Below are 25410 nucleotides of genomic sequence, written 5' to 3' on the forward strand. Positions count from 1 at the left end.
TATATATATATATATATATATATATATATAAAAACCTATGTGGGGCTGGAGCTGTGACTCCATGGGAGAGCCCTTGTCTAGCATGTACAAAGCCCTAGGTTTCATCATTAGCACTAGAAAAAAAATCTGTGTGTATGTGCCTGCGTGTGTGTGTGTTTGTATGTGTGTCCATGGAGCGGGTGTGGGTGTGCCTGGGGGTGCACATGCATGTCCAGGCTCTGTGTACTTTGCTCCCCTCAACTCTTGAGGGGGTCTGTCTCCTCTTAGGACCACAGCAGCCCTGTAGATAGCTGGAAGTTGCTGATGATGTCTCTGAGGCTTGCCTCCTTTTCTCTGAGACTGAGGTTTATTTAGGAAGAAAATAAACACACAATCATTCAATCCTTTGGATGTTGGCTTAATTTCTTATTTTCAAAGACAGATATGTAAATGTTTCCATCTGACTTAGAAACACAAATAGGAACTCTCTAGACACCTCCTCCCCAACACCATGTTTAGCAGCTGGAGATCACTGGTGGAAGTATTTACACCATGGAAATTGGCCAGAGCTACAGTGGGGACTCCTCAGCCCTTCCCCACCTGACCCCAGGCAACAGTTGAACACTCATTTGTAGATGTCTTTGATGATCTTCTGGAGCTGCCTTGGCATGGATACCTGAGTTGTAAGTCTGGTCTCTGAAAAAAAAAAATTATGTGGCCTTGGGCAAGTAATGTCCCTTCCTTGATCTCACCTTCTTCCTTATAAAATGGGGAGACTGGTAACATCTTGTCTGTGAACCCTGGAAAGTCATGAGGGTAAATGAGATGATTCAGATCCTGGTAACTTCCTAATAGGAGCCCCAGGGTGGGCAGTGCCAGGTCTGTCTGGCGTGTCACTGAGTGCTCAGGACCTAGCAGGGTCCCCAGGACAGAACAGGTGTCCATACCTGTGTGCTGAAGGAGTAAATGAATATGGTACAAAGTGGTGCTGGGCTTTTGTGCAATCTTTCTCGTTTAATTATCATAGATATTTCCCATTTAAGGCTGTGGATAGGCTTGGTAAATTAAAAAATATTGTACAAAAATGTGTCAGGCCATGGATTAATGTCTGAGTCTCAGCTTCCCCATTTGTGAAATGAATTGCGGGACACTTGGCTTCTTAGCTCTCTGTTGACTCTCTTTATTTATTTATTTATTTATTTATTTTTCGGTGGACACAACATCTTTATTTATTTTTATTTTTTTATGTGGTGCTGAGGATCGAACGCAGCGCCCTGTGCATGCCAGGTGAGCGCGTTACTCCTTGAGCCACATCCCCAGCCCTCTCTGTTGACTCTCAACCTGACTAGTCTGAGTCTCTAGAGCTGGGCCCATCTCCTCTCTGATGGAGCCCATACCTGGGTGGGGCTCCCCTGGTGGGCACCTACAAGGGCCACCTGGACCCCCGTGCCACCCACTCCTTTTAGCTATTTTTGTGAGGAACAACGTGTCCCTGGGTCTGCCGGGCAGAGAATCGGGAAGAGAAAAGCAGGGGGAGGCTTGGATCTCATGATAAATCATGTGGCTCTAATTTAGGAGTCCATGGGGGGGAGGGTGCCTGGGGCTGGAGAAGTCATTCTCTGTGGCAGGGAAGGAAGGATGGGGCCAAGGTCCTCCCACTGCCTCCTCAGGGGGGTTGGTAGGTGGGGGTGGGGGCAGGGAGACTCTGCGATCAGTCCTCTCTGAGCAGCCCTCAGAGGGGCATGGGAGATTCACCCCAACCCCCAGCACCCCCAAGCCAATTCACCACTTGGGCTTTGATGTCCCCCACTTTTCTTATTACCTTATTCTCTAGGAAGGGAAAAGCAAGAAACAGCTTCTACTCTGGCACAGGAAGAAAGAAAGGAAACCAGGGAAGAGGTGGCAGTCCCTGGAAGAGAAGCAGCCTGGGCCTCGGGGCCAGCAGAGGGAAATGGAGAGGCCCATAGGACTGGGCATTTGAGGCTGAGAGAGTGAAGGTGGGGGACCCAGTTGGTCATAGTAGGACAAGATCATGGTCAGGCACCTCTGTGGAGGATCTCCAGTCTGTCCACAGCAACCTCCACAGTGGTAGGGGGCTGCAGGGCCCACTAGGAAGTCTCAGACAAGAAACATTCGGGGAGAGAGACGGGGAAGAAAGGGTGGGGAAAGAAGTGAGGCATACTTTCTCTCCATGTTCAAGTTTATAAACTAAACTTTGGTTAAGGGGGAGTTTGAGGGGCTAGGAGGGCCTGAAAGTGCCCTGGAGTCTCAGCTACATGAAAAACAAAGACATTAAAGGAGTTGGGAGCCCCACGGTGGTGTACACTTTATAATCCCAGCTACCCAGGAGGCTAAAGCAGGAGGATTGCAAGTTCAAGGCCAGCCTCAACAATTTAGTGAGAACCTGTTTCAAAATAAAATTTCATAAGGTCTGGGGACGTAGCTTAATGGTAGAACTTAATGGTAGAGCACTTAAGCATGCATGAGGCTTAATCTTCAGTAACACACACACACACATACACAGCACATTAGGACTGAGAGGAAAGAGGGGCTCATGTATTAAGTGGCTCTTGGGGTCCGGGTGCTTTATTTATATAAGTAGCCTAATTTTCAGGACAACCCCATGTAGAGGAAGACTAGTCCCATTTCTGGATGGGCCTCACAAAGCCTATGTCCCTCATCCAAGGTCACCCACGTGGTAAGGACAGAGCTATCTGCCTGGTCACAGTAACCCCAACATCCCCCCTTCCTTTGTGATCACCCTCCTGATCCAGGGCTTCTCTTCCTCCAAGTCTCAGCCAGTCCTCCCAACTCCCTTGCCCTTCCTACCCAGCCCAGAGCTGTAACCAACTCATGGATAACAGATGGATTCCCTTAGAAAAGTGGGAATGGGGGGCTAGGTTGTGGCTCAGTGGTAGAGTGCCCGCCTGGCATGTACGAGGCCCTGGGTTCGATCCTCAGCACCACATAAAAATAAATAAATAAAATGGGGGTATTGTGTCCAACTACAACTAAAAAATAAATATTAAAAGAAAGAAAGAAAGAAAAGTGGGAGTGGGCAGTGCCAACATTTCAAGCTCAGGCCTTAATGGCTGCAGGTTCAGAGGGAGCTTTGTTTAGTTCTGGGGACCTTTGCTAGCACCAAAGCCAGAGCAGTTTCCTTTTCATTACTTAGAATGACGTTGTACAGGCCTGAATGTTTCAGGGGCTGAGTGTGCACCGATACCTTCAGCAGAGCAGTGTGGTGTCCTGGGGAAGGAGTGAACTTTGGCCCCAGACCAAAGGGGGTTCAATCCTGGGTTAAGCAGGAGGGAGCTAGTCCAAGGTTGAGGATAAGTAAGTGATGACATAGAGCTGAGATATTCTGTTAAGCAGTGGGTGCCGCCTGAATCCTTCACACAGGACGAGGGGTGAGGGATACGACACCCAGCAGTTGCACTAGAGGCCTTCCCTTGCATGGTGGCTCTCCTGCTCCCTTGGGAAATTTTCCCCAAAACCATCTAGAGTTGAGTGAGAAATATTTCCCTACCTACTCTGGGCTTCTAGTACTAAAAACCCAATCCAAACTAGCTTAAACAGAAAGGGGAGTGCACTGGGGAATATCAAAGTAGAACAAAGAACTAAATGAGGAGCTGAACAACTGGGAAAATGGGGGCCAGAGAAGGTTTTGGAACCACACTAGTACTTCCTGTTCCTTTCCATAAAATAGCTTTATTCTGTGGCCATGAGACTGGAAACACTGTCATTCATGGGTTGGTTAGTTGAAAAGTCTCAGGGAAGATCTCTGATTGGTTCACCTCAAATCTATCACCCAGACCTGAACCAATCACTGTGAGGCAGGATCATGGAAGACGGCAGCTTCAGTGTACTGGGCACTGTTCCCCCAAAAGGAATATTGTTTCCAGAAGGAGGAAGGGCGATGGAAAGACCACACACTCAGTGCCCTTTCTTCTTGTGGGGAAGCTCAGCAGCTGGCTGCCGGCCTTGCAGAGCTAAAGGAAACCAACTCCAAGTCCTGGTTCATGAATGGACATGGTGTGGTCATGAGAAATATCAGCACATAGAAGATTGCCATTTTAAGACAAATATTTTCATTTACAATTCCAGTTTTTTCCCTCCAAAGGGTGTTGTGGCAAGTTTCTCTGTCTTTCTACTTCACAGACCAGAAACAGAGGCTCAACTGACTTGCCCAGGGTTAGCTAGCAAGTCAGGAGCAGAACTCGAATCAGAACTCGGGTTGTCTGACTCCCGAGGTCCTGAGGGTAGTTTCTGCAGGGATCAAGGTAGGACTTAAACCTGGATCTAGACCCTGAACTTTGCTTAAGCCTCCATCCAGGAGGAGAGAGTGGTCAGCAAGAGACTTTAGCAGAGCGCTCACCGTGGGTCAGATTCAGGACCTGAGGCTCACAGTCTAATGCCCAGAAGGTCTACATAACCAGGTGAGTACAGTGGGAGGAGGACACCTAGCCTGAGCAGGGACAGGAGGGAACTGGTCAAGAGGTGCCACTCAGGGAAAGAGGTCCTTGAGCCAGATCTGCAAGAGTGAGCTCGACAAGGAGATAGGGTGGGAGGACATCATGGCTCAGGGAACAGCCCTGTGATGGCAGAGGCGTGTGGAAGCAGAGGCTGGCCGTCTCCTCACCCCAGCAGCAGCCCAGCCTCTGTGGTGGTAGTTTAACCTGCACACAACAGAGGCTGTCCTCTCCAGGTCAGCTCCTGGCTCTTGTCTCTCTCAGGTTGGTGGGTTTACTTCCTCCCTCAGTGGCTGCACTGAGCCCTCTGGCTATGACAGGCTCCTGAGGACAGGCTCTGCCTTCTTTTCAGAGTCTCGGCGAAGGACGATCTTTGAATACCACCGGGTGGAGCTGGACTCCAGCAAGATCACCAGCACGTCGGCGGTGGAGTTCACCCCATTGCCAAGTGAGTGGGGCTTGTTCTCAGGGACAGGGAGCTTTCCGCCATCTTGCAACATGCTTCAGAGTCAACAGATAGGGTTCATGGCCCAGGGCCACGGCTGAGCTCTGGGGGATACAGTCACCTAACTTCTCTAGGCCCCAACACCTCCCTCCCAGAGCTGTGGAAAGGGCTAGAACCAGAAATGGCAGCTCTGACATTTACTGGTAGGTCCCAGGCCTGGGGGGTGGTTTGCCTAATATATGACAGGTATTGTTATTGACATAAAATTGAAACCCCAGAGAGATGTACCCTCTTAGTGCCAAGGAAAAGTAACCCAGAAACTGAACAATTTGTGGTTTGTCATTAAATTTTCTTTGGAGGGAATGGTGCTGGAGTCCATGGGCAGAGGACAGTAAAAAGATTTAGGCAGCAGCCCTCCAAAAACTTACACACAGTTGAAGACACACACCATGACCAAAGCCCCCCTGCCACTGTGGACGCCTCAGGACTGGCTTTGAGTGCTCTTTGGGATGTGGGGACTGAGGCAGGGACTGAGGTTAAAGGATAGCACTTCTATTCTTGTATTCTTGTATTTTTAAGGGAGTTTAAGTTCCTCTCCTGTCTCATGGTACCTCCCAGCTTCCTTCTGAAGCCATGGCCTGCCTGCCTTTTGTGACGTTTCTTGCTTCCCTTTCTCTTCCTCCTCCTTCCTGGGAGTTGGCGGATAGAGAACCAAGAGGAGGAAGAGGAAGGGTTGGTCATGAATGCCAGGCCATGTCTCAGCCTGGGCTCAGCAAGTATCTTCCCCTAGAAAATAGAAAGGACCAGACACCAGGGAGTCACAGGGCTAAGACACAGTGCAGGTCACAGACTCACCCACCAACCCAGTCACCTTCTTTGGAAGCAGAAGCCCAGGGCCTGAAAAACAGGGATTCCTCAAGGACTTGCAAGGACAGACTTCAAGTCCTAAAACTTGGATAAGCTTCATGAGGAATAATGACATAAAGGGCCAGGGCTAACTGCCTGGGTGAAGCAGTGACCTGGGCTGGGTGCTTAACCACGGAACCACATCCCAAGCCCTTATATGTATGTATGTACGGGACAGGGTCTTGACAGGTGGCTTAGGGCCTCACTAAGTTGCCGAGGCTGGCTTTGAACTCACAATCCTCCTGCCTCAGCCTCTGGAGACTCTGGGATTTTAAGCTTGTGCCACCATGCCTGAAATGTACTTCTGAGACTTTTAGTTGAGTCACTCCCCCAACTCTAGTGAATTTTGTGAGCATTTAATAGCACACAGGACATCTGAAATGAGGTGAGAGATACAATCAACAGGTGTTATGAACTCCCCACAAGGCTCCCAGAGGGTTTCATCATGGCCGGTGTGGCCAGAGCCTTTAAGGGGCCCCCAGAGTCACTGAGAAAGGCAAGGCCTTGGACTCCTGTGTGGCCGCCCATGTAGGAGCCCTGTTGGCTTTGCCAGGAGAAAGCTCTTTATCCCTCATCTTCTCCATTATGCTTTGGGTGCCGAGAGCACTTATCCCAGATACTCCCAGGGATGTGGATGGCTTATCTTAAAGCCATCGCACTCCATGGTGGGTCCTTCCTGGCTCCTCTGCTAGGAGACAGTCAAGGAAAGGTACCCTGCGTGAGGCTGGGAGCAGGGGCACAAGGAACCCACCGAGGAACCAAAAGGCTGAGTTCTGGTTCTAGGTTCACACAGACCCTGGCTCAGACCCAGACCTGCCACTTTTAGCTTCATGACTCCAGGCCTCAGTTCCTTCCTATGTAAAATGGGAATAAGAAGAGCAGGTCCCCATGAATTCTGCATATCACACGCTGGGCACTCTAGGCCCCCTGGGTACAGCAGGGAAGGAAGGAGGCAGAGAGCACACGGCCCCACCCCCATCTCGGGGCAGCCCCTGCTTATTTCCTGCTCCTGATTTTTCATCCGCCACGGTAGACAAAAGGACATAGTGCCACCAACTGCCAGTCCCTCCCATAGAGCCACTGAAGGTGGATTCACTGGGCCCACCACAGCCTCTTTCCTACTCACCAAGGACTGGTTCCCAGCTGCCATCTTGCCAGAACTCCATGGAATGCAAATTGGTTCCCTAATTAATGGGTTGAGGTATCATCCCATGAAACTCACAGAGGAAGAAGTGCATGTAGTGTTTATCGAATGAGAGGTCATTTTTCTGTAGTTACCTGTCCCTTCTTGCTGCTACCAATGTGATCTGTCAGCTGCTTATAAGATGAGCCCTTGTACTACACACAGCTCTTCTGGGCTTTGTGCCAGTAATTTGCCACTCAGAGGTGGTGTGGCCCCCTGGAGTGGGCAGCATTCAGTTGCAAGTGAAGAACTTGGAGTCCAGCCCCCAGGCCTCCGGCTCCCCAGGACTCCTGCTCCCCAGGCCTCCTGCTCCCCAGGCCTCTGGCTCCTCTACCTGAGCAGTGCAAGGAGGGGCCCAGGTGCCCTCCAGCAGCCTGCTCTGCTCATTCTCTGCCCTGGGCCAGCCCCAGCTGCCGCTCTCTTCTTGCTACTTCCGCCTCTCCCCTGCAGCCTGTTAGGGGTTCTGTCTGTCCTGGGACCGCTCCTGGGCCATACACACCAGGCTCTGCTGCTTGGACTTTTCCTCCCCTGGGAGAGTGGCCCGCTCCCTCCCTCCCTTCTCGTCCTCTGCCCAAAGGCCCTCCCCTCCATGGCTGGTGTTAGGCTCCCTGAGCAACCCCCATCCCCACTCTCCTTCTGCCTTCATGTCCTGAACTACTTTTTCCTCAGCCCCTCTCACCGCAGAAGCCCTGAGGTAGACTTGTCTATCCATTTGCGGGCATCTGCTCTTTTTCTGCTCACTGCTAGGACTTCATCATCCAGGACTTCTAGCCCCAGTAAACTTTTGTACTGTTAATTGAACCCAGGGCCATTTTGCCACTGAGCCACATCCCCGACCCTTTTTATTTTATTTTTTTATTTTGAGACAGTGTCTCCCTAACTTACTGAGGCTGGCCTTGAACTTGTGATCCTCCGGCCTCAGCCTCTCAAGTTGCTGGAATTACAAGGATGCACTGCTGCGCCCAACTTCTAGTTATTTTTGTCTGTGCATCTGTTTGGTGTCTGTCTGCTCATATGACTGTAAGCCCCAAGAAGGCAGGGACTAGGTCTTACTGTTAAACCCCCAGCACCAGCTCAGGACCTAACCCCCTGATCATGGAAGGCGAGAAGGAAGGAAGGGAGTTGGGGCTGGACTGAAGTAAGGGTCGCAATAATGAGCTCGAGCTCCTGTTAAGACAGAGACTTTGTTGTTCTGGAACTCAGGAGTTGTGCCCTGTGAAGCTGGTAGAAAGGTCCCGATGCTCAGCGGCCACTGCCTCCTCTCTTGCAGCTTGCCTGCAGCATCGGAGCTGTGACACCTGCATGTCCTCGGACCTGACCTTCAACTGCAGCTGGTGCCATGTCCTGCAGAGGTTTGTGCCCAGCATTATGCGCTGAGTCCCATAAGCAGACTCCAGAGGAGAACAGATGGTGGCAAAGCTCCACTCTTGCCTCGGGCCTCTGGGCCTCTCTGCCAGCATGAGGTTCTCTCTCTGCTCCGAGCCTCCCTGGCCAACAGGACAAAAATGTCTCAGAAGAGAATTTCTCTTGGGGCTTGTGCCTGATCAAGGTGTCTGTGTGGCAGGGTGAGGCCTGGGGTGACACTAAGCTTCCGGAAGACCATTCAGGGCTTCCAGCAGCTGTAGCCCCCTCCTTAATCCCAGGAAGCTGTGAGGGTATTGGTTCTAGAGCAGGACTTCTCAAAGAGAAGGACTCAGTTGTGGTCATCCCAGGGTCTCCAAGATCTCCTGTAAGCATGCAGAATCCTGGAATCTCTGGAAGGGGACCAGGGACCCGGCATTTTAACATAGTGCCTCATCTGCAGACAAGTGTCGGAACTCTCAGCTCAGAGTGAGGCAATGACCCACTGCCACTGGATGAGAGCCCTGTGACCCCAAAACACCACCTCAAGATCTTTCTTGGGTTGCAACAGGGTTTCTTGAAAACCAGGGATGTGGACACTGCAGGCATCCGCAGAAAGTTGGGGGAGGCTACAACACCGTATGCTTGGTTTTGGAAGCACAGAAAATTCTGGGTGAGATTCAGTTTCAGGGCTAAAGTCCTTAAACCCAGTTTATCTTCTACTCCTAGTTCTGAAATCATTTCCTTGCACATTAGATTTAGAATTCAAACTCTGTTCTCCTGTCCAAGATAAATAAACGGCAGGAGGGGAAAGAAGGATTCCTGTGGGGACTGAGCTCTCATGAGAGTGGGAAGCCCTAAGAACTCTGGGAGCCTTTAAGGCGATCTTGAAAATTGCAAAATTACAGTCTCTGAGTTCCCGTGCAGCTGTCGTGCAGCTGTCAGCATTTCCTTTGCTCCTTTCCAATATCCCTGAGCAGAAATAGAAGCCCTGGCCTCCACAGGCAGCCTGCTATGCACAGGGCCGGCTCCACTCTCAGGGGAGGGGGTGCGCTCATCAGGCCTCCCAGGTGCTCTCCCCACCAGCTGTGCCTTGGCGCACTCACCTGGGGCCTCAGTGTGTTTACCCTGTAAAATGGAGCTGCCTCATGTGAATCAGGGGGATGTGGGGGTGGGGAAGAGAACACTCCCCAAATGCCAAACAGCATTTTTACAAAGCATCCAGGGGTCTTTGAAGGAAGGCAGAGAGCCTCAGAATTCGTGGAGCTGAACCTGGGTCGATGGGTTGGTTCTTCTGGAACAGGAGACTTTGCAGAGTCCTCTGCCACCAAGTCTTTCAGAATCCCCTGGAGGGCTGGCCGGATTCCCTGCCTCTCCCCCAACAACCCACAGAATCTGACCCCTTGGGACCAGGGTCCCAGGAGTCTGATTTTTTGGAGTGTTTCATCTTCTGCACTTTCAAAGTGGAGAACCACTGTCTCTGTGGTGGGGAGACGCTCTGGATGGCCTGAGATGAGCCCTGGGATCCTGGGGCTGGCTGCCACCGCGTGACTCAGCATCCAGCACAAACGGAGCCATGGGAACTGCAAAGTGGGCCAGACGAAAGCAAAACCCTCACATCACCACAGCCTCATTTAGTGACTACACCCAGACTCAGGGAGCATGACATGATCAGAGGGTGGCCTGCCTCAGCAGGACTGGCCAGTCAGGGGTGGGGGGAGGGTGGGGCTCTGCGTGTGGACTCTGCCCTACTGGGGTTCTGTCAGCCCCAGAGCGGAGAAGCTCTCTCAGAGGGTGTGAGGTGACAAGGGCCACAAACCACCTATCCCCAGACACCCACGGGCCTGGGCTCACTCCTTGCCAGATTTTTAGAGCCTTGGCTCCAAATGAGAGCTGACCCTAGTGCCCTAGAGCCAGAGGGCAGGGCTGATAGAGGACCCTGGTTCTCCTCTCCCCTCCCCTTCATCTCCTCTGCTCTCTGTAGCCTCCCAGGGCTTACCCACCCTGCTTGGGGCTGGATCTGATTTAGACAGTTGCACTTACCATGGAAAAAGTGTCTTTCTGTCATCCTAAAGTGGTCCCCAAGGCCCACTGTGGAGTCTAAGGGTGACCTCAGTTCCTGTATTAGCTCAGGAACTGATGGTCATAACCGCTGCCTTCCAACGTCATTGTGAGAATCCTAAGAAATGGTGCTGGAGGAGCCGTGTCTGGGGCAGCACCTGGCATTCAAAGAGACATTCAGTAAGTGGCCATCTCTCATGCCCCTCTCTGAGTCTGGGTTGACTGGCTCAGGGTTTAGAATGTGATGCTCTTAGACCTGTACTGAAGGCTTAATCCTGGAAAGAATCAGCCTAGTCTAAAAGAAACTTTGGTCCCCAGCTTCCAATAACTCCCCTAATTCTCTATCCCCCAAAGTAGTGGTCCTGGAGGCCTGAGAGAAGGAGCCTGTGGCTGGTGCAGTGCAGGCACCCCTGCTCAGGAGGAGCAGCTTGGATACCTCCGAAAGGAAAGACTAGAGGTCCTCAGAAAACCTCAACTTTGGCCTCGCTGGGTCTTGGACTGATGGGCAGGGGCTGCTGGTGTGGAGTTAACTTGCTGGGAATCTTTCTCTGCCCTGGTGGCTCAGGATGTTATTCTTCCCATGCAGATGTCCCTGAACTCAAGTAAAGCTTGCTGCTTCCCCTGGCACCAAAGAGTGAAGAAGGGCAATTTGAGCCCTTGATGCTGTGGAGAACCTTCTCTGGTTCACCCTTGTATCCCACCCTTTCCCAAGGGAGGCACTTGGTCTCTTCCGACCCAGCTGAGCTGCACAGTGTCCTCTCCAGAGACCCGGGTCAGCCTGTTTTTCACCTCTCCCAGCCTCCAGCAGAACCCTTATTTCTGCCTTTAATGATCACACAGGGAGCGTAGGCCAGCCTCTTCCAATGCCCACCCTCCACCAGCCTCTGCTTCAAAGTTGAGGCCCCTGAATAATGGGGAGCCTGGCGAATGAGTATGAGTTCCTCCAGTTCCAGGAATGCCACGGTAGCAGAGTCAAACAGACTTAAAAGTCATCAGAGGTCATGCGTCCCTGCACACCACACACACACACACACACACACACACCACACATACACACACACATCTGGGCAGCTGTGGCCTTGATCCCGAGAGCTGGTCCTAAAAAAGGTGGGGATACACAAACATCCTCCCCTCCCTCCTGCACCTGGGGAGCTTGACCAGGAGTTGAGCCCCTCCTAACTGTCTTCAGAGACGTACTGAATAGGGGACATGAAAGTGGAGGGCTTCTCTTCCGGTCCCCTCACTTCTCTAACTTTTTAACTCCCTTGCAGGTGCTCCAGTGGTTTCGACCGCTATCGCCAGGAATGGCTGGCCTATGGCTGTGCCCAGGAGGTGAGAAGCATGTGTGCTCTGCTGTGACGTGGCCCTGTGCAGGTGAGGGGAAGGAGGTCTGCCAGCAGGCCCCTCCCCAGGGAGCTCTTTTCAAGGTGTCTTCAGCCTGAGGTGTCTTTATTCTCTCCTCCAGCTAAGATTTGTTTTCCAGATTGCTCTGAACCAATTAGACCACTCTGGAAGGTTTTAGAGGACTCTGTGGGTCCCCAAGACAACTGCTTCTGTGGACTTGGCTTTCAGCAGGCAGCTCCTCGGGAACTCCTCTGGTGCCTGTAGAGGCAGGGCCTCAGTCCCAGCTGGCTCCTGCAGAGGCTGTGCACCTGCCGAGGCTCTAGGCCTCTGGCTTTTGAGGGAGGCAGTCATCCTGGGGGTGTGGAGGGTCGTTCCAGGCACCTCCCACTTAGAATCCTGACCCATTCCTTCTCATTACTAGAATTTTCCAGCAATGATTCTGGGTGGGGAGCATCCTGCTCTCATACCCTGGGCTGACCTTGAACTCCTGGGCTCAAGCAAGCCTTCATCTCAGCTTTCCCAAGTGGTCAGACTAAGTGGAAGGTTTAAATGCATCCAGGGCCCAACTCTAGCCAGGCAGCAGTGCGGGGGGGGTCTCTCTTCTAGGCAGAGGGCAGTACGTGCGAGGACTTCCAGGATGAGGACCACTACTCGGCCTCCCCTGACAGCTCCTTTGGCCCCTTGGACGGCGACCTCACCACCACTTCCTCCTCCCTCTTCATTGACAGCCTTACCACTGAAGGTAAGGCTAGAGCTGGGGTCGGCTGGCGGGGGACCTGGGAAGAACCATTGCCTGAAGCACTCACTGGCCCTCACAGGGACCATCTCATGGGACAGTCATTGCCCTGCCCTCTTATAAAGGACTGAAGCCCAGAGCGCTTAGTTCACTTGCTGGTGAGCAGCAGAGGCAGGTGTAGAATGGGCTATAACCACTTGGGCTATAACCACTGTGCTGACCTGCATCAGAGCGAGGGGTGGAATTCACTGTGGAGAGGGGAGAATTAATGTCCCAGCCCAGGGCCAGGCATTTCTATAAGTCACCTGGGTCAATCTTGATAGTAATCCTCACAGGTTCTGGGAGGTCTCATTCTTACAGCAGGTTTGAACTTAAGCCCCACACTAAGAGGTGAGAGAGAGGTTGTTTGATTTTTCTGTAACTTAACTTTGCTTCTGACTCTCAGACCCCACTTGGCAGGAGCTCTTCTGGCCTAGCCCCTGCTCCAGCAGAGGGTCCAGGTGGGCCCCTGATGTCCTCCATCTTGGGTTGGTGACCATTCATACTGCCTATTCAGACCAGGCAGTCCCCGGGCTTCTTTGCCATCTCAAGGCCTCTTGGTTGAAACTGCCAGAGGTCCTGGGTAGTTTCCAGCTCCCCGTCCCCTGGGGGCTCTGTGCAGCCTCCTCCAATCCAGGAGCCCGAGATCTTTTAGATTCTCCCAAATTCCTCAAGGATTCTTTGCTTATCTCTGAGAAATTCCTCTCTTATCCTTTTCCAATATATCTCTTCTAGATTTGAAAGCCCCTTTCCCTTAAAGAAAGACTAAAGGATTATGAGCTCTTAGCCTCCTCTGAGCCAAACACTTGCTTAGAAGGAATAACAGGAGGAAAGAAGGAAAAAGTTAGTATTTTAAAATATTTAGCCATCATCCTAATTTACCCATAAGGAAATAGGCTTATAAGGAGCAAAGTAGGTGACTCAGGCCTACATGAGGTGCCCCCACCTTTCTAAATATTGCCCAGTGAACTGAAGAACTAAATCAGGGTCTCCTGGCCAGAGTGAAGTCACAGAGGAGAATGAGATATGAGAGAAAGAGCTAATATCTTGGGGGACTGGCCATGTGACGGGTAGGTTACTACAGTCATGTACAAATTAATATTTAGTCCTCCTAAACATTCTGGATGTTGATATTGTTATGTCTCCATTTTATAGAGACGATATTAAGACTCAGAGAGATAGATGACTTGCCCAGGGCCACCCAGCCAGGAAGAGATGGAGTCAAGTCTCATCTGGCTCCAAAAGCTGCTCTCCTTCCCCTTGACCCCACTGCCTTTTTCAGTGCTGAAAGAGATGGAAATGGTTGGTGTCAATTCAGGGTACAGGGAATAGAGCCAAAAGTGGACAGGTGAAGCAGATTCGGGTGGCTTGGTCACCCTGAGGCTGTTGGGAAATAGCAAGGGGCGATTCAGACTCAGGTACTGAGAGCTGAGGTGTGCTGCTTCCGGGGATTAAATGAAGAGGAAGCACAAAGAGACCTGGCCCTTGGGGAGTTAGCAGCTAAGTGCAGGGGTGACCCTCCAGTGAAGGGAAGCTCCACCAGAAGGAAGCAACCCTTGGCCAGTCTCCCTCAGTCCACCCTATGCTTTGAGGGCACGCTCCGGCTGGCACTGGGCGGGGGGAGCAGATAGCTCCCTCAACTCACTCAGGACTTCACCATTTGGTTGAGCCACAGTGTCAGAGGCTGAAGGGTGGTGGTGGTGGGCACGGAGAGCCCAGGACACAGCATCTGGGGGCCTGTTCTAAATCCTGACTTGTAATAACTTGGGATTGCAGGGACTAGTGCTCTGTCGCTACTGTGGTGGCTGTCCCTCACAGAGGCAGCAGATTCTGTTTGCCCATTTTGTTGTCTGGATCCTGCCAGGCCAGGAACTGGCCTCACTCCTGCTGTGTAACAGTTCCCAACAAAAAGCATTACAGTAAGTGAGGACGATTATGGCTCCACGTCCTTCCAGGCCTGGAGGAGGTGGCTAATATTGTCAAGAACTTTGGGGCTGGAGAGGTGGCTCAGGGGTACAGCAGTTGCCCTGTACCCTCAAGGCCCTGTGTTTGATCCCCAGCACCACATAATAGAGATCTTTTAATGATGACTGCCCCCCACATGCCTAGCTCTCAAGGCATCTTGACAGAACTGAGGCCAGGTGCCCGCCCGCCCGCCGCACATGGGCCACTGTACCCAGCTGGTTTGCTACTCTCAACCAATCAAGTCCTTTTTTTTTTTTGTTACTGGAGATTGAACTCAGGAGCACTCAACCACTGACCCCAGCCCTATCACTGTGGGGCACTTAGGAGACAGGCGTGGGATGGAGTCTGTTTGGTGCAGTTCATCTTGTGGAACAGTCTGTAATGGAGAAATGTTATAAACCAAGGGGATGCAGAGTCCGAGAGCAGAGAGGACCAGGGGAGAGGAGGCCTGGGGGCTGGACTCCAAGTTCTTCACTTGCAACTGAATGCTGCCCACTCCAGGGGGCCACACCACCTCTGAGTGGCAAATTACTGGCACAAAGCCCAGAAGAGCTGTGTGTAGTACAAGGGCTCATCTTATAAGCAGCTGACAGATCACATTGGTAGCAGCAAGAAGGGACAGGTAACTACAGAAAAATGACCTCTCATTCGATAAACACTACATGCACTTCTTCCTCTGTGAGTTTCATGGGATGATACCTCAACCCATTAATTAGGGAACCAATTTGCATTCCATGGAGTTCTGGCAAGATGGCAGCTGGGAACCAGTCCTTGGTGAGTAGGAAAGAGGCTGTGGTGGGCCCAGTGAATCCACCTTCAGTGGCTCTATGGGAGGGACTGTGACAGGCACCATGTCCTTTTGTCTACCAGAGGTAAGTGTGGACCAGGCTACAATGGATTTTCAATGGTCTATATTCTCATGTTCTTCTGAATCAAGTTATACCCAGTGATATTTAGGTTATTTTGGTCAGTTTTTATTAGCCAATTCATTGTTGTCAACTTGCAATAACAAAATAAATGTGAAGGGCTGGGGTTGTGGCTCAGTAGCAGAGCACTTGCCTAGCATGTGTGAGGCACTGGGTTTGATCCTCAGCACCGCATAAAAATATAGATACATAAAATAAAGTTGTTTTAAAAAGTAAGTTACTATTTTTAAAAAATAGGTTTGAAGTTCTGCTCAAAAAGTTCTTATTTATTGAAATTCTGGAAGAAAATTTACCTGTAGAAATCTACAATTTTATTTTCCTTTCAATTTTGGGGAATTGCTTTTTCCTCTTCTTCTTTTTTTTTTTTAACTAGGGCCCCACACATGCTAGGCAAGCACCCTACCACTGAGGTACACCCCCATTTCTTTTTATTTTATTTTGAGACAGAGTCTTGCTAAGTTGCAGAGTCTGGTTCTGAACTTCTGATCCTCCTTCCTCAGTCTCCCAAGGAGCTGGGATTATAAGCATGGGCCACTGTCCCCGGTTAGTTTACTACTCTCAACTGACCAAGTTTTGTTTTTTGTTTTTTGTGGGTTTTTTTTGTTGTTGTTGTTGTTTTGTTTTGTTTTGTTTTTTTGGTTACTGGGGATTGAACTCAGGAGCACTCAACCACTGAGCCACATCCCCAGCCCTATTTTGTATTTTATTTAGAGACAGGGTCTCACTGAGTTGTTTAGTGCCTCGCCATTGCTGAGGCTGGCTTTGAACTCATGATCCTCCTACCTCAGCCTCCCAAGCTGCTAGGATTACAGGTGTGCGCCATTGTGCTCAGCATCATGTGGGTTTTATCTATTTTGACCCAGAGTCTCAGGCATGCTAGGCATGTGCTCTATCATTGCTACATGCCTATCATTGTGAGTCCTCCATTCTCCCACCTGTTATTCCTCGAAGGCAGGGACCATGTCTGTTACTTGCAGTGTCACCAGCACCTATTCCCAAGGCTCAGCCCATAGTAAATGCTCAATAAATATTTGTTGAATGAGTCAATAATTGACAGGAATGTCAGCCCGACTTGCTCTGGCCTTCTACCCTTGCATTGTTGTGAGACTCTAAGCAAGTCACCTCCCCTCTCTGCACTTCAGCTGAACCAAAGCTCCTAAAATCCCATCCAGACCCAGGGAGACAAAAGCATAGTGATTCCACTAATCTTGCTCCTTTGTCTTCTCTCTTTGAAGATGACACCAAATTGAACCCTTACGCAGGAGATGGTGAGTATAGAACCACCTGCCCTCTTCCCTGTACCCCTGGGTCTGCCCTACCCAAGAGGGTGCACTGGGCCTCTTTTTGTGGCCAAGAGGAGGAGCAAAGCAGCCAATGTGAACGGCCCAGACCTCCTGCTAGGTGGGAAGGCAGGGGGCACTCTGGGCACAGGCCCCTAGATTGAAGGAACATGTCTACCCAAACATTTCTATCTTAGTCAGATCCTCCAGAGGTTCCTCCTGGCCTCCCACTCTTGAATATTAGCTGCCCTGAAGAGGTGGGAGGGGAAAGTCTGAGCCTGGGCAGACATGGCTGGTGGGGCCGGTGGCCATGGCCCCCCCTCCCCATGGGCCTCCTAGTCATCGAGGGGAAGCAATTTCTCTGACAAGTTCCCTTGTGGGTTGGCCCACAGCACACAGAAGTTGTCCCATCATAAGCTTTGCAGAGCACCAGAAGGCAGGTTCATCCAGCCTCGGGGATGCCTGGGAGGATAAGCTGTGGGGTGATGGGGGCCCTCCTCCCCTGCCCATCGCCTGGGGCCAGCTAGGCTCTGCTGCAGCTGCTGTGAGGGCGAGGCGCCCCTTCCTACTGCAGGCCAGAGGTTGTTCTCTGATTCCCTCAGGAGGAGAGGTTATTAAGGCAGTGCAGTTGGATGCATCTTCCACCAGAGAGGGCGCCATTGCTCCTCTTCAGGCAGCAGGAGGGACAGAGGGAGGCACAGAGGGAATGTTGTGGGTGGAGGGCTGCACATCCAGTCAACCAAGTCCTGCCTGTGAAGTCACCAGGGTGGCAGCAGGTTGTGGGCTGGTGGCCAGCAGGTCCGGGAGACTGGCTTGTGACATGTGTTACCTCAACTCTTCCCACCTCTTGGCATGGGGGCACTAGCCAAGCTCTGCGGTGCCTGGATAGCTTCTCTCCAGAGTTTCCTCAGCTTACCGAGTGACAGAGAGCAGGGGCTAGGAGGACAATGATTTTGAACACGTCCTATTAAAAGCCCTCACCCTCTGTTGCCTCCCATTTCGCCCACTGGTGTGTAAAAAGGGCTCAAGATTTCTGTGGCTGACATACTCACCTGTCTTCTCCACCTTGTCATCCCTACAGTCCCCAGGTAATGTCAGGGAACCAGGCTGCCTAGGGCTGGCCCTGGACTGGTGTGTCCTTGGGCAAATCGCTAACCTTCATTTCCATTCCCTCAGTCACACAGGAAAGAGTGGGACTGGAGGGGCTCCCAGCTCTCTGGTCCGTGGAAACTTCCGCTCCTCCTTGGGATGCATTCCAAACACTGAGATGTCCTCGGAGAGTGCCTGCTGACTGTTAGATCTCAGGGGACCTAGTCCGTTCCATAGAGCTCAACTGCGTGCCCATCATTTCGCCTAAGAGCTGAGGACACAAAGATGAATAAGATCCTGACCCTGCCCTCCAGGGTGTCTCAATTTGGTTGACAGTGACAAGTAGAAATATCGTCCTTTGCTATCATAATAGTTGATACTTATTGGGTCTTCTAAGATGCTCATCATGTCCTCAGTGATTGATATGACATCTCATTTTAACCCTCACAATAATCCTATTAAGTGTTATTGTTGTTATTATTACTGTTGTTGTTCTACAGAAGTGATAATGGAGGCACAGAGGTTAATAATTTGCCCAAGATCACGTAGCTAGTGCGTGGCAGAGGATAGATTTGAACTCAAGCAGCCAAATCTTAGATCCCAAACTCTTAACCGTCACATACCCTTTGTGAATTCTTTAAAGGTGGTTGTGTGACACAGATGTTCAAGAGAACTTCCCTTACGATCCTTTGGCATTTGAACAGCTTTTAAGTGGTTTTGGAAAACCTCCTGAGAGGTGCTAAGAACAACGTGAATGCTGTACTCCTCCCAATTCCGCCAGTTTCTGTCCCACCTTTCTCATGTTTTTGATAAGTGGACCCAAAGGTCCTGTGGACTCTCATCTCTGGGACTTTTTTAGAACCCAAGACTCCATGGCCCAACTTTTCCTGCTCCCCTGCAGCCCCTCCCTACCCTAATGGTCTCTCCACAGGTCTCCAGGACAACCTGTCCCCAAAGACAAAGGGCCCCCCTGTGCACCTGGGCACCATCGTGGGCATCGTGCTGGCCGTCCTTCTGGTGGCAGCCATCATCCTGGCTGGTATTTACATTAATGGCCACCCCAACTCTAATGCTGCGCTGTTCTTCATTGAGGTCAGTGTAGAATGTGGTCTCGGTTCTGCCGTCCACTCTGTATCAGGGATTCCAAGGCCATTGGGTACCCACCTTTTCCCCTTGCACCTCTCACACATCACCTGCCTGAGAAACCTACACCAGCCCCCTCCTGGCACATCTCTCAGTGGTTGGTTGGTGCCCTTTGTGCCCATCACCCCCAGGGTTCAGCCTCTTGGCTCTCTGTCCCTAGAACAGCCTGTCTGCTTTTGTTTCCCCATTTGTGAAACTAGAAAAGTCCCCAGAGGAAAGATTGAAGGCCAAAAATACTATATAGAGCCCATTTAGCGGCTGGGCAGCCGTTCCCTAATGATTTATGGTGTCTCTTGCCCAAATTGCAGACTTGGGACTTATTTGGAGCCATAATAGAACCAACCTCTTTTGCTGCTGCTTTGGATTTTTTTAGATGACAAATGAAAAGTGGAAATGGTAATGAGGGCTGTGCTCTCTGGGAGTTTTAGTTGAGGATACTGCGGTTCCAAATGTCCCAGAATGCTGAGGGGCCAGCCGAGGTGCCACACGGGAAGGAAGACTCAATCCCCAGCACTCTGAGCCACAGAGTCCAGCAGCTGCTGTCCAGCCCTCCACTCTAAGCTGGGTTATTAGCTCCCAGAAGATATGGCTCATTTCATAGAATTATCTGAGTGTTTACAGTGTGTCCATGGTTTTTGCTAGGAGCTGAGGACACAAAGATAACTAAGATACTGTCCTCGCCCTCCGGAAGGCTGCAAGCCAGTGGTACCCTTTGGGAATTCCTTAAAAGTTATCAGAGAGAACTTTCCTTATGCTCCTTATTAAAAAGGATCATTTCAAAGCTTTTCAGAGGGGCACAGCCATGGCCCTCTGGCATCTCAGTCTCCTCTGCACAGGTCACAAACTCACTGACCTTATGGGTCCTCATCAGTCTTTCTGAAGTCTTAGCCTATCTGGGTATCACCTGGGAACTGAAGATCCCCAGGCCACAGGGACTCTGATGGAGTAGGTCTAAGCTGGGCCCAGGAACCTGCATTTCAGTAAGCCCCCGGTTCCCTCTGATGCAGAACCTGTGCTGTCTGGAGGGTTATCTTGGCATTTCCAGAGCCTCCCAGATCATTCCAGTCATCTCTGACCCATAGCTCAAAGCTTCAGCAACAGTTGTGTAGACCACACAGAGAGGGATCAAATGTTCTCCTTCCAAACACTGGCTCCAGTGGTCAAGGGGTGACAGTGGGGAGCCTTTTGGAGAGAGTGGCCCTGACTATCACCTGGAGCCCAGTGGGTCCCAGCACCCCAGAGTCCTTATAAGAAAGAATTATGGCACTGTCCCTTGGTGGTGGGGTCCCCATGGAGAGATCATGTCTGCTGACTCTGTTTCTGCCCCCGAATCCCCTGCAGCGGAGACCTCACCACTGGCCAGCCATGAAGTTCCGCAACCACCCCAACCACTCTACCTACACTGAGGTGGAGCCCTCGGGCCATGAGAAGGAGGGCTTTGTGGAGGCCGAGCAGTGCTGAGGCCAGGCAAGAAAACCCAGGATGGCCATAAAAGATGCGCTGTGCAAAGAGAAGAAGTAACTTTTGCAGGCCTTCTCCAAGCACCTGGGCCCAGAAGAGGAGATGGGTGGCTTGTGGTGCTGGGGCCGCAGTTTAGCCCACAGCCCAGCTAAAGAGGGGGCAGCACAGCAACCATGGGGGGGTTTAAAGGAACAATCACCTAATCTCATCCTGTTTAATAAGAGGGGTCTCCCCTTGGTTCTCTCAATGATCTACTCTCTAGCTGTCCCAGACCTACCTCCCCACTGGAGGTGGCCTCATGACCTTCCGGCCTCTTGAGGCTCCTGTGTAGATCACAGGCTCACTAAAAAGCCTGGGGCAGGACTGCTGCGTTCCAGGGCCTAGACTCAAGAGCTGGTCCTCCTGGCTCTGGAGGCAGCGCACTTAGCCCCAGCTTCTGTGGCTCTGGAAGCCAAAGAAGGGGTTCTCTCCATCTGTGAAGATCTAAGCCCTTAGGACATGTCGTCATGGGAAAGAAGCCAAGTAAGAGGAAAGGAAGAAGGGGCTGGGGCTGGGGCTCAGCGGCAGAGTGCTCGTCTAGTGCGTGCGAGGCTCTGGGTTTGATCCTCAGCACCACATAAAAATAAATAGATAAAATAAAGGTACTGTGCCCAACTACAACTAAAAATAATTATTTATAAAAAAAAAAAAAAGAGAGAGGAAAAAGACGCAGCTGTGGGGAAATCTGCATTTCAGACTTGGCTCCCTTCCCAGGACTTGTGCATCTGAGCAAGCGCAACCTACAGCTAAGCTTTGCGCCCAGGTTCCACCTGGCGGGCTGAGCCCTGGGTAGCCCACACCCCATGTGGGGCTCCTTTTCCCATCAGTATGTCTGGTGCCCATTTTATCCACTGGCCTGTACTGCGGTCGGTGCCAGTAAGTACCTCTAAAGGCAGAGCTTGCTTAGTTCATATTTTTCTTTCTCTGAACTGGATTTCTATAACCATTAGGGACAAACGGGGGAACTTGAGGATTCCTTGACACCCACCCAGCCGGGGGGATCTTCTGTTGGCATCCTGTTGAGCAGCAAAGCTGCAGGGCAGGTGAGATAGAGGAAGCCGGCACCAGAGGGAGAATTTTCTACCTAAGACCTTGACCTGGAAATGTCCCACCATCTCCCTTGCTCTGCAAGAAGTTTTGGGGGCAGGGAGTGCAGACTCCCAAACTCAGCCTGGTTTCAGGGACTTCTGTCCCGGAGAGGAGCCAGGGCTGCTTCTGAAGGGCACTGGAAATTAAAATCTAGAGCTCACCCTCATTCTAAGTGGAAAAAAAAATAAAAAAGACAAATAAATGTTAAGTCACAGTATCCAGTTAGTCATCCCCTTTGTGCCGGTCACTGGGAGGCTGCAAAGGAAGAGTTAGAGCATCTGGCAATTCAGTGTGTGTGTGTGTGTGTGTGTGTGTGTGTGTGTGTGTGTGTTTTGGAGGGGTGGGGGTAGGCAGTGCAAATAGCCAGACGCATGGGAAGCCTTGACGGATGGTTTTCTAGCTGCTTCACGGTTTATCTGCAGTCAGGACTTTAAAGACAACCAGAGTGGAAGCCCACTGGTCCTCTGTCCTGCTTCACTAATAGGAGAAGAAAGGGCTGGGAGAGGGGGTAGGGGAAGGGGAATCCGCATTTGAGAAAGAAAAACGACAATGCAGCAGAGAAGAGTTCTTTGCAAACTTCAGAAGACAGAAAGATGGGTAATGCTCTCCCAACAGTGGCCTGCACCCAGACCTCCGGCCGTCTTGGCTCAGACTCAGTAGCAAAGCATCTGTGATGGCCATGCCTAAAACGTCCAGCAGGAAGCTCCTGCTGTGGCCTACGGCAGTGGGCAGCACCATTTGCCCCACTCCCAAACTCCAGCACAGTTTTTCCCAGTGTTCAGTCACCCATTCTAGATTCCTGAAGGGAAAGAATGTTGACAGTGGAAAAGGGGCCCGGTGACCGGGAGACCTCTGCCCCTAGCCACTGCCGGTGGAGAAGGGATGCCTTGGCCCTGGCCACAGAAACCTGGATGACCCCTGGAGTGTCAGTGGCGAGGGCAGTGGAGCTGTTAAAACCAAAGATGAGGGCTGGGGCTGGGGCTCACTTGGCAGAGCGTTTGCCTAGCATGTGTGAGGCACTGGGTTCGATCCTCAGCACCACATAGAAAAAATAAATAAAATAAAGATATTGTGTCTGTCTACAACTAAAAAATATATATATTAAAAAAAAAAAGAACTAAAGATGTGTCACTAAGTGAGGCCTCTGGACAATAATAGCCCCTGGACATTAATGGATTTCTCAAGCCAAAACACTTAGATCAAGACTCCCAAGAAACAGAGCCAAGCACCTCATAGTTGATGCTGGGCCCTGGCTATCCTCGGGGTCTCAGACAAGATAAGTATTTCTTATACAGACCCAGGCATTGGACCCCAAGGCTTAGAGCAGGTTAACTGGGTAGCAATGGTGAGTGTTTTGCTTCAAGAGTGAGTGACCAGAGGGAGACAAGGGTCTCAGGGTCACTGCTCGGAGTCTGGCTGCCCATCTAACAAGACGAGGGAGTGAGTACCTCAGATACTGTGCACCACCAACCAGATTTCCAGGCCTTTCCACCCCACAGGCATATATACTCTCCAGGGAAAGCAGGTGACTGGCAGGTGCCTCCTCTACATGGCATCTTTGGGGATCCTGAGGGGTCAGAGTCCACAAAAGTCCATCACTAACAGGAAGCTCCGACTCTGTGAAATAGGACCGTGAAGTTTTCCATGTTGCTCAGAGATCAGAAGGTTTTAGGAAGGCTCTGTTTTGTATCAGAACCCTTAAGAGAGCTAAATGAAAAATGGGAATATGAAGAGGAATGCAGAGGCCACCAAGTTCAAGAAGACACCTAGAATCAGGCTGTGAGCACAGCCTTCATTCAGCCACTCCTAGATCTGTGGATTTGTCCAGTAAGGGCTGTGGGGTTTCTGATCCTAAAATACAAGTCACGTGAGCCCAGACATCAACCCCAGCACCCTCAGGCCATAATCAGGTATCACCCAGCTGGCCCAGCAGGCCCTGGAACACTGGAGGCCACTTGTTCAGGTCTCAGCCTGAGCCTGAGGTTTTAAAAAAAAAAAAAATGTCCTCTGGTCACTATGAAGGTTCTTGATGGACCTTTGAATACAATTTTTTTTAATTTTATGTTTAACTAGGGTTCCCCTGCATCATGTGTTATACATACACACACACACACACACACACACATTTTATTTTTAAAAAACATTGGACAAGCTGTAGCTGTACTCAGCCTTTGCTGAGTTTGTTAATTAAGACAATGGCACAAGCTGCCAGCCAATCACACTGTTCAAATGCAGCATTCACCCCTGAGCTGACCATTCATCTGCAGGGCTAAGACTGTTTCCCAGGTCCCGGAACGGACTCCCTGGCCACGAGAGCCTACACCAAAAGAATCAAGGTCACATCAGTTTTTTCTCTCAAACTACCTGAATTTTTAGCACATCAAGGAGGACCTGGGGACTAAAGGTACCCTCGCTGCCCTAAAAAGAAAGTATTCACATATTTCGTGTGAATTCTCAGTGTTAATTTTTTTTAAGGCAATAATCTTTTACAACCTCCGTTGTGTGCAAAATAAAATGCTAAGGTTTTGGGATGCATATACCTTGGTCCTGATGACTGACATCTTCCCAAGGACCTGACCTTGGGAGCATATGAACATCTACCAGACCCTGGTCCATCAGGGGCACTTTTCCCAAACTCCTGCCCCAGCTCCAAGAAACATCTAGGGAAACAACCCTTGCTATTTACTTATATTGGGTTTGTAAATCCCTGGAAGTCAACCTCATTCATTTTTAATCTACTATCTAAAGATACAAAATAAATCTGAGTAAGTGGATACTGTCACATTTCTGGATGCTTTGCATTTGAACAACTTTAGCAGCCTCCTTGTGTTTTATTACTTTGTGTTTTTGCTCATAAAACATAGTTTAGCACACCAAAACAAAGAGAGGAAAAATTCGAACTCCTCACAGCCAAAATCAACGATGCCAAATTTCAAGTTCCAAACAAGCCAATTTATAAATAAATATACTGTGTTTGCCAAATAAAGAGGAATGTGTTGGAAAAGCCAATGGGGACTGGTGGAGAGGTGCTGAGCTACACACGGAGTCAGAAGGTGGGAGCTTGGGTCCCAGCCCTGCTCCTGAATAGCTGTATGACATGGGCCAAGCCACTCAACCTCTCTGGGCTTGTTCCACCTCTGTGAAATAAGACAAGCTAGACTCATTGGTCTCAGGTAGGACCTTAGTAAACCACTCACCTATTTGTTTTCAGTTCACCGAGCAAATTAGACTAAAGCACGGGGCATGGGGCCACACACCTATAATCCCAGCAGCTTAGGAGGCTGAGGCAGGAGGATCACGAGTTCAAAGCCAGCCTCAGCAAAACAAGCAAGGCGCTAAGCAACTAAGTGAGACCTGTCTCTAAATAAAATACAAAATAGGGCTGGAGATGGGGCTCAGGGGTCGAGCACTTCTGAGTTCAATCCCAATACCAAAAGAAAAAAAAAAAAGAAATTAGACCAAAGCATCTCATTCTCTTCCATTATCCTGATAAGTTGACCAACTTATTTTAGTTGGTCCAGAACTTTCCTGTTTCTAACGCTGAGAGTCCTGCACCCCAGATGGCTCCTCAGGGACACTCTCTCCTTGGAACAGCTCTCCCATCCCATTGACACTTGAGCACTTGCTATTCAGTGTGTCCAGACAGTCTGTGTGAGCAATCTTGGGGTCAGTTGGAAATGCAGGACACAGGACCACCCTCCCCAGACCTGCTGAATCAGAATATGCATGTGAGCAGCCCAGTGTGATCCACACAGGTGCCGTCTCAGAAAAAATTCTATCTACCATATCATAACCTGTTGGAGAGGTACTGTTTCCCAAGATGGGGAAACTGAGGATCCTGCAGGAGGTTTACTTATTTATTTGTCCATTCAATCCGCATTCATTAAGCATCCACAGAGTGCCAGGTATTAC

At 50.6% G+C, this 25410-nt stretch overlaps 1 protein-coding gene across 1 annotated transcript in view; it reads left to right on the forward strand.

The window, feature by feature from the left end:
• Positions 1-21001, forward strand: part of Plxdc1 (plexin domain containing 1) — a 61443-nt gene extending 40442 nt beyond the window's left edge. The window contains exons 7-13 of the mRNA XM_048785739.1: positions 4716-4899; positions 8256-8337; positions 11659-11719; positions 12338-12473; positions 16633-16665; positions 18698-18858; positions 20251-21001. Of these exons, the coding sequence (XP_048641696.1) occupies positions 4716-4899; positions 8256-8337; positions 11659-11719; positions 12338-12473; positions 16633-16665; positions 18698-18858; positions 20251-20370 (777 nt within the window). The 3' untranslated portion in view covers positions 20371-21001. The remainder of the gene's footprint in view (positions 1-4715; positions 4900-8255; positions 8338-11658; positions 11720-12337; positions 12474-16632; positions 16666-18697; positions 18859-20250) is intronic.
• Positions 21002-25410: the final 4409 nt, after the last annotated feature.

The sequence above is a fragment of the Marmota marmota genome, unplaced genomic scaffold (assembly GCF_001458135.2).
Source record: "Marmota marmota marmota unplaced genomic scaffold, marMar, whole genome shotgun sequence".
In the NCBI taxonomy this organism is placed as follows: Eukaryota; Metazoa; Chordata; class Mammalia; order Rodentia; family Sciuridae; genus Marmota; species Marmota marmota.